Source organism: Haemaphysalis longicornis, unplaced genomic scaffold (genome assembly GCF_048455015.1).
Source record: "Haemaphysalis longicornis isolate Haplotype H1 unplaced genomic scaffold, Haemaphysalis longicornis Haplotype H1 scaffold_1, whole genome shotgun sequence".
NCBI lineage: Eukaryota > Metazoa > Arthropoda > Arachnida > Ixodida > Ixodidae > Haemaphysalis > Haemaphysalis longicornis.
Genome location: NW_027526203.1, coordinates 399,032,315 through 399,041,522, shown reverse-complemented (window position 1 = coordinate 399,041,522; position 9,208 = coordinate 399,032,315). Strand labels below are relative to the sequence as shown.

Sequence of the window (9,208 nt, the reverse complement as noted above, 5' to 3'; positions counted from 1 at the left end):
CATTTTTGCGCTGTAACGTTCATTGCTACATGAACGAGTTCGCAGAACGCGTGCAGACTGACACTGACGCACTGGCGAGTTCTCGTTGGCGTGGCGTTGCCATAAGCACGGACTGCTCACGGGCACATTCCCGAATTAGCCGACTCTTGGCCTGGTGCGAACACACCTCTTGCGATACAGGCACGAGCAAGGCAAGCTCCAAAGGTGGGTGGAAAGCGCGCATTTGAGCGTATCCGGTGACGTGGAGGGCGTTCATCCACTGCGTACGCCTCGGCTAGTGATTTTCACGATTCCAAGCCATGCTGGTAGGCTTATCTGACGCATTTTACAGCCGACAACATGGCAGAAGCGCTGTATGCCGATTACTGAGACATCGAGAATGCCCAGGCAATGATAACGTCGGATGACAAACATGTTGTTTTGCAGAACCGAAACTGAAACTTGTTTGAATTGTAATTTTGAACATCGTCCAATCACGTAGCACCTTGTGTGGACGTCACTGCTTTAGTTGGTAGTTGGTGCGGCCGCCGCAGACGACACATGGTGTACTTTTTCTTCTTTCGGGCTTTATAAAATAAACACCACCGTATACATAGGCCGGATAAACGATAAAAAGTGTGTTTATTTGAGCCATTCTGCGAAGTGCAAGCAAAAACAGGAGCTTGACAAATTCACTTCAGTGTCCGTTTAAGTGCGCTGTTTATATTTTTATAAGACACACTACGCCATCTGTACGCTCTCCTTCAAGCAGAAAGCAACGTTGACAATGGCAATTGTGATATGATGATAGTGCGGCTTATGTCAAGGCGATGATGAGACTGCGTTTTTACGTGCTTCAGTGCAAATCATGCATAGGAAAGAATAGCAAATGGGCTCGTGTAGCGCAGGACAGGAGCGGTGTGAGATCAATGGGAGAGGCCTTTTCTTTCCTCCATGGGAGAGGCCATGGGGAGAGGCCTTCGTCCTGCAGTGCACTTAAGTAGGCTCTTAGTGATGATGATGATGATGATGATGATGATGATGTTTTGATAAGTTTGATTAAGAAATTCTTCAAGAAAACGAACAAATACTACACTAACGAAAAAATCGAACTTATAGTGGCCTATAGTCTAAAATATTTTTGTTTAATAAATGTTTCCTCTTCATCTGATAGTCGCGCTTCATTCGCACGCTTGGAGGGGATGACTCGCGTTTGTTTCTGAATACTTTTATGCTTTTATACTCCAAACTGCGCGAGCCATTCGAAGCGACGTTGCGCGAGCATCATCCCGGAATGGAATTTTCCAGGTCAGCCGTGGAACGGGGTGCGGGTGCGTCGATGGCTTTATCAGCGGCCGCGTCCGAACAAAGTAGCTGGGCAGATGGCGAACGGGGGCAGGGAGACTCTCGCCCCGCTGGCACGAAGCGAGAAGAGTGCGCCTCCCAGCGCCAGACATTGTTTGAGCTGGCCAAGGAGGACCCCGGACTGCTAACGCCGTTGGAGACCGAGCTTCTCGCGCGTGGGCTCTTCTTCAAGGTCACGGAGCATATTTGGACAGCCAAGTTCGCCGCCGACTTCTGCGTCTCCGCCATGGCGAAACAGGGCGGCCGGGTCTTCGCAGACGCTCTGCTGGCGTACATCTCCGACAGGCAATCGGAGCTGCTGCCGCGCCGCAGATTTCCACCTGCGTGGTTCCACCCGGAGGGGCAGGCTGGAGAGGAGCCTCGTCACAAGTGGGCATGCTTCGTGCATTTCCTGTCTCATCTGCTCGCTGCCATGGCGGACGCTGGGTGGCTCAGCCCTGGCCACAACTCACTCTGGCGGCTCTTCGCTGTGGCAAGGGTGTTGTGGGAATGCTGGGAACTCATGCTCCGCCGTCCGGCTCAGGACGTCCTGGATGAAGTGAAGTGTCTTCAGGCTTCGTTGCTGGTAGCCGGCAAAGCTGTCGATTTAGCCTTAGAGCAGCAAGTCAATGACGTGGTGGTTCTGATGCGTGGTGCAAGCAAGAGTGCCCAGTACCCCCCAGAAGCTCAGAAGATCCTGCTTGAACTCATCGACCTGCGAGAATCCCAATGGGAGAGGTGACTTTCTTTCGCATCCGCCCAATGTGGACTGCATATCTACATTCGTAACCCTCCCTTGTAAGGATACCAGAAAGAAGTCGGAAATGTTTATTAGGTGCCACCAATAAAAAATATGTTGTCATCCTTGTTTACTCGCATCTCTCGCTTCGCCCCATCAAGCCTGACTACCACCCTAGACAAGCTGTTCATAATCTTTTGAGAGTGTGCATCCTTGTTTGATGGTTGTCCTAATGGAGAACTATTGAGTCTTCATATGAGTGGTTGTGGTATTCGTACATTCTTCGTAGACGCCCTCCAAGAGCAGCTGGGGCAGATGTTGACTGATCTCTTACCCGGGGTAGGGTGAACTAGAATCACTCTACCCGAGGTTAAGCGGCGACACAGCGTGTCCAGAAGAGCCGGTCGAGGAGCCTTGACTGTTCAATGCGCGTGGGGGAGGATTGGCTTTTACAGCCCCTCTACCGTCTCGCCATTCTAGCTATCCATGAAGATTGCTTGCATGTACTGTGCAACACGCTTACGATGATCTGACAAGTCCCACGCCGTTCGTTGTTTCGTTCAAATGTGTGTGCTGAATCTATTAACCTAAGAACCAAATCGCCTTGCAGGTGGAGACCGGCCGCCATTTTCAGTGCCGAATGTGCAACTTTTGGTTTGTGGTTAAGGGCCTACGTCACCGACTCTGCATATGCTGCCATGGTTGTACAAACGATTTGCGGTGACATCATGCGACGAGGAAAATCGGTCCGAGGACGATCAGCTACGTTGCCGGAAAGCAACGAAAAGCGTGGGAACGTAACCTGGAAAAAGAAAAACTAAAAAAAAGTTGATACGTAACCTGAACCTCTTTTCTCGCAGTGCTTCCATTCATGTGATGGTTACTAGTGTACCAAACGCTTTTATGCGCAAGCGTTAAGTGCCCCGGCTGTGAAGTTCTTGGCCATCTTTAGTCGGTCATTTCGTGGGGTGGTGCCTGAAGCCCCACGCGCATGAAACGGTTGACGACGTTAGACTTCAAGCAGTGACATTAGGCCTAACGTCGTACGTCGTGACCGGTGTCGCTTTTCTCTCTTTTGCGCATAAACTAGAGCTGCGCAAGCGAGGTATAAGCTGAAAAATGCTGGAAGCCGAAAGCGGCAACGTTCATGACATGTCCGTGCGCGTGCAGTGGCCCCGTGGCCGGCCGCAGGCGTTTTCCTCACGCGCTCTGCTTGAGAACAGATTTCACGGATGGGGCACAGTTCCGCAATTGATTAAGCGCCGCAGGTATGGAAACACTGCACGATAGCGGGGTTGAAGTTTACCTGGGCTCTTGGACGGTAGCGGATGTGGAGAGGAATTAAGCGGAGGAAGCCAATCCTCCCCGACCGCCTCCTTTCGCATCTAGACTAGCACTACCAAGTCTTCCCCACCTGCCTTTCTGGCCATGCTGTGCTGTACCGCCAAACTTCGTGTAAGAGGTCCGCCAACATCTTTGGCGATGGTCGCCAGGCCATTTTTCGGGTCTACGGGTCCGATATCCACACGACACCCCGTATAATTCCACAACTGAAGGCCACGGTGAGAAACGCGTCCAAACCGCCGCGGTGGTTCGGTGACTAAGGTGGTGTGCTCCCGAGCCCAAGGACGCGTGTTTGATTCTTAGCCGCGGCGGCCGTTTTTCTGATGGAGGCGAAAAGCGAAAACGCCCGTGTGTTCGAGATTTCGGTGCACGTTAAATGTCCTCAGGCTGTCAAAATCAATCTGGAGCCCTCCACTACAGCACGTCTCGTGGCCTGTACGTGTACATCATAATCAACAAACGCGTCCGAAAAGGCCAGCAATGCCGAGTGACGCCATATCGTCCAACATGGCTGCGCGCAGGTCGCTGCGAGCGCGAGCATCAATCAAGGCACCTTAATTGATAATGGTGATCATGATTAGTGGCTCTCCCTTTAAAACGGGACGCCGGTTATCAGCAACCGACTTGCCTGCTACATTCTACTCACTTGCCCTACTCTTAGCTAACCTAATAAATTCCTTTTTTCCCCGTTGTTCTAAATTCTCATTACTCCCCCTGCGTACCGATCTCTTCCCTACTTTTCCTCAACCACCGCCTCTTCGTCACCTCTATGGTCCTGAAGTTAAGGCTCCTCCTCCCCCCAAATCCCAAAGCCCCCGCCAACGCCGTTTCCCCATCGCCCCGCGGCGGTCGTGTCTCAGTGCAGTCCCTGGCGGTATGATCTACGGTTTCCCGACCTCTGCCGCAGCGTGACCATGTTTCATCCTGCTGCCTGTAGATACCCGTGTGTATATGCCGGGTTCTCAGGCACCCCGCCCGTGCTTCAAAGAGCAATGCACTGCCTCTCGTATTTCCATAGAAACAACCTTCCTTTATAATTTCTAGTTTCTCTGTCCTATAAGACTCCGGGGTTTTTTTCGCTTCCATTCTCCGTGCCCACTTCGTCGTCTCTGCTGTCTTTACCTGCTTTTTAACTGTTGTGTATACCTCACTTTCCCCTTCCGACTTTCCGTACCGCTTGGTCAGCCGCCTGGTCCTCCGTCTCCACCGCGTATCCATGCTCCTCATATACAGGTACTTAATTAAAACACTCTCGCGGCCCATTTTTCGTCCTCCGTGTCACGAAGTCGCTCCTCAAACTTTATCTTGCTTTGTGCTTCCCTCGCCTCGAAGGACGACCAGCCCATATCTCCCTGTACCGCTTCGTTCGCACTTTTGCAGTGGGCCCCTAAGGCCGAACTGCCTACCGCGCTATGATTTACCTCCAGGCCCGCTTGGGTCTCTGGTTTCATGAATAGAGTTTCATGCAATTATTGCATGAAACTCTATGGTTTTATGCACAGAACCGGATTTCCGAAAGTCCATCCTGATACCATGAATTCATGATGATGCTTAGTGGCTTCCCCTTTGTAACGGGGTGGCGTTGCACAGCGGCCTTAGTCGCAACGCCACTGTACAATCACTTCGCCAAAAAAATACAAACAAAATAAATAAAAAAATAATGTGCTAGATTTAGCGTGCTAGATAGCGCCCCCTGGTTGGTAGAATTGGCTCTATGCCCTCTTGTGTAGATAATCTAGTGTTCGGGAAGTTAATCATGATTTTGGCGGGAAATGCTTTCGCTGACAGTAGGGCCGTATCTTCTGCGTCTTCGCTGCGGTTCCCTCCTCCGTGAGTAGTTGATATTTTCTCGAAAAGCAGCCGCTTTGTGCGTGATCTACCAAAAAATAAGTGCTGCTTGCCTGCGAAATGCTCCCAAGAAGGCCGTGTACCGAAGGACAAGTTTATTTGTCATCAACGAGAAGTTGAAACGGAGGAGGAAAAAAAAAGAGGAAATAGTGGCGAAAGAAGCGCCGCGGATATCAAACGTAGCTGAGCCACGGCTTCTCGGTCGTGCAGACGCGACTGAGGCAGCGCCATGGTCGAGTGCCACGCTGAGTTGGAGTCGTGGATAACCAAGTGGGAGTGGGAGTGCATTGAAGAAGTAGAACGGGCGCCAGATCCGGAGAGCCAGATACAGAACGAGCATGACTCATCTCAGAAGCTGTGGCTCATGTTCCAGACCTCTGCTACAAGCGTAGCGCAGCTGTACAGAGATCGTCAGCGTGGATCGTCCCTCTGGGTGCCGTTCCAGAACGCAGCTTCCAGCGTGACCGGCCTCTACAAAGAGTGCGTGGAGGCCCAACGGCGGGCGCGCGAGCTGGGCATCCAGTCGGGCTACCAGCGGCGCACAAAGGACGTCCTCGCATGGGCCAAGAAGCGCAAGCGCCACATCAGGCGCGAGGACCTTGTGGCCTTCCTGAGCGGCAAGGTCCCTCCCTCCCACGGCTGGGGGGGCTCTCCGCGCCCCTCCCTCGAGCCGGGCTCACCGCCGGGGGTCGCGGCCGCTCCCCCCTCACGGCTCATCACCCCTCCCGGCGCTGCTGGCGAGCGTTCAGACGGCATGAGCCTGGAAGACCCCGAGGATGAGGATTTGGAGACGTTCCGCGAGGCGCTGGCTGTCTCGTCGCCTCTACGATCGGGTCGGAATCACGGCGAAGGTGGCGGTCTGAGCAGCTTCATCGCCGAGGAGTTCGCTCGCCACGCCGAATCGCGCAAGCGGCCTGCCCCGGGAAGCACGAGCCCTGTAGACGTGGTGATGGAGTCGCCGACTCCCAAGCGGCCGCGCTTCACCTGAAGAGTCCGCCGCCTCGTGCCGCCAGCCTGCCCCATTCACTCTAAAATCCTTTCGTCGGAAAGAAACAAAACAACCAACAAAAAAGGTCGCGCGAGCTTTTCCCTTCATCATTCAACGTTTCAGCAATAGCATCCATGCAGAAACCCTACTGGGAAGGACCGCCCACGTTGTTTCGTGGACTGTGAGCCTTCCTTCCCCACCTCCTGCTGGTACTTGCTCATAGAACTGGAAACGGTGATCTCACAGCAATCCTGGCTTGACTTGATGAGTGTTGCCATGCAAGAGATCTGCACAGTGCATGACGCAAGGCAGTTTCGAGAGTGTATAAGGCTGTTGGAACGTGTCAGACATTGACCTTGTCACCTGCCACTGGTTAAACCTCTGGCCATTTCACTTCAGCTGCAAAACCACACCAATGGTGAAGGTGTCTTGGAAGGTGTTTGTGTAGATAAATGCATTGCTTGTGAACAGCGTTGGGAAGTGTGACCAGTGAAGTTAAAGTCAGCAGCCATCTCTGGCAACGGGAACCAGCACCCACAGACTTGCCTCAGCTGACTGGTTGCCGTCATTCCAGTAGGAACCGTGCAAGCCACCACCGTCTGGTGGGCTGGACAATCTGCATTCTTGGCTCCTGTGTGGCATGAAGCGTGACGACAAGATTGGTATTCAACACAATTCAAACTTTTGTGAAGTTCTTTTGCAGTAATGAACTGCAAAGAGCACCTTTTGGTTGGAGCAGTTCTGGCAGGCAGCAGGCAAAGGAAGGCATCTTTGGGTGTTAAAAAAACAGAAAACAAAAAAAGGCAGAATACAAAAGGCAGTTTAAGACATATCTATTTTTCTGCTGCAGTCTCAACTATTTCTTTTCCATGTGGATGCAGTTTAGGTTTGTCCAGAAAAACACATTGGCAAAGGAGTTGCATTGTTTGTTTTCAATTTTTCTGTTGTGCAATGAGTCGGTTGCATAGGCTCGGGTCACCTATGCAACAGAAAAAGAATGACAGAATACAGAAAGTGTTTTAAGGGTATCCATTTTTCTGCCATATCAGTTATCTCTTTTCTTTGTGGTTGTGCAGTTTTAGATTGCCTAGTAAAACATGGTGGCAAAGGAGTTACACCGTTTCTTTTTTAAAATTTTTATTTTGCACGAGTTTGTAGCATTTCCCTAGTACCTAAAACACAACAGAAATAAAATGGCAGAGCCAAAATAGTGCTATAGTGTTGCAAGGGTGTCTACATTTATGCTGGCATATCAACTACTTTTCTTCCCTGTGTATGTGCATATTTATATTACTTAGTAAAACAGTGGCAAACGAGTTGTGTTGTTTGTTTTTTTACTTTTCTTCTGCGCATTGAGTTCGTTGCATAGGCCCAGGTCAACTAAACCCGTAGTTATACCGTACATATGCAAGATACATCAGCTGGCTATTTGTAAACGTAAAAGGTCCCCAGGTGGTCAAAATTAATCCGGAGCCCTCCACTACAGCTCGCCTCATCGCCTGCGTTGTGTCGGCACGTTAAACCCTGCAATCAATCAAATCAAATAATGAATTTGTAAACAAAATAACACTCAAAAGCACACAGACACCACTATAGCAAAGTGAGGCCATTCTGCAGGTGAAGGCCTGAATTGCTACTGATTTCGGGGTGTCAAACACCATTGATTCACATGCTCCCCGAGCAGATTGGCAGAGAAGTGTCGTTGCTGGGGCAGTTCATCACATCTGGCCTTTGCCCTCTGCTGGATTGCCAGACGGGGATCTGGATCTAGTTGCTGCCAATATGCTGATGGCAGCTATGACAACACATTTGTGTATCCGCAGTTTGTCCAGAACTGGAAACGGTGAGTATATAGCGATTCAGCAGATCGCTATATACTCAGTTTCACGAACTTAGTGCAGCATGGGGGAGGCTACCACGAAATCAGCAAGCAAGAAGAGGGGTCCAGGCACAGTGGCAACAGCTGATGAGAAGCAGATCCACTCTCAACAGTGCTCTTTATCATCCAGAAACTAGAAGACAAACATGAGCCTGTCCCTAGAAGCAGCCTATGGTGAAAATTGCACGCTGCCAAATTGGCACACTGGCAGGTGTATAAGCTTGGTCACCATTATCTGAAACTATGGGATGCTATGTGACTTGGGAAGCTTTGCAAAAAAAAAGCAACATCCATCAGCACTAGGTGAAAAGGTGCAGACAAATGTGGCCTTTTTTTTTTGCTGACCCACACATTAGCATTGCCAAGGTAAGCACAGAATCTGAAAACTCCTAGTCTTCAGTGTGAAGGATTAGCAATCAATGGTAGTGAATAAGATAGAACTAGGAAAGCTGATAGATCCATCTGTCGCAGAGAACATACTTTATACAATGTTTTAGAGATATTTGTAATAAAACCAGTTCGTAAAATTGAAATAGCGGTTTGGGTGACCTAATTTCATTCCGGTTCAGTTCTGGTTTGACTAAACCACATACGGAATCTGTTTGCAAGCTTTGACCTGGCTCACAAGCTGCTTCGGTACGTTGAATTGACAACTAAGGGCGTTATGTTTTTGGTGGAAGAAATGTCTTGTAGGACTGAACAGAGATGCCAAAGGCTAATTGTTTCTAATAAAATGAGGTGGTCTTCTGTCTTCATGGTACCTTTGATGTCGCAAACAGAGTGTGTAAGAAACATAAAAGAACATGTCAGCGGAATAGTGCTGAACTTGGGGCTCGTCAGAATCGAGCTACATTACATGCGCAGCAAGAGAGAATGTTACCTGCATCCCTATACCACTAACAACCTGCAAAATAACGGAACAGACATTCTGAGAATTTTCTTTTTATGCATAAACATTCTTTTCAACTGCTTTGCTATACAACAAGGCTCTTTGAAGCCAGATTCACTGCCACACAAAAATGCATTGCAGGTAAGACATATCACCAAGGGCACTGTAAACAGTCATATCGAAGAAAGAAAGCTTCAT

At 50.0% G+C, this 9,208-nt stretch overlaps 2 protein-coding genes across 2 annotated transcripts in view; both read left to right on the top strand.

Moving 5' to 3' along the window:
- Nucleotides 1-2,159, top strand: part of LOC144155377 (uncharacterized) — a 120,868-nt gene extending 118,709 nt beyond the window's left edge. Inside the window, exon 3 of the mRNA XM_077686759.1 lies at nt 1,288-2,159. Coding sequence (XP_077542885.1) covers nt 1,288-2,065 — 778 coding nt within the window. The 3' untranslated portion in view covers nt 2,066-2,159. The remainder of the gene's footprint in view (nt 1-1,287) is intronic.
- A 2,856-nt stretch (nt 2,160-5,015) lies between these two features.
- Nucleotides 5,016-8,432, top strand: LOC144155374 (HUWE1-associated protein modifying stress responses-like). The gene has a single exon (XM_077686753.1). The coding sequence runs from the start codon at nt 5,484-5,486 to the stop codon at nt 6,240-6,242; it is 759 nt and encodes a 252-aa protein (XP_077542879.1). The 5' UTR covers nt 5,016-5,483; the 3' UTR covers nt 6,243-8,432.
- The last annotated feature ends 776 nt before the right edge of the window (nt 8,433-9,208 follow it).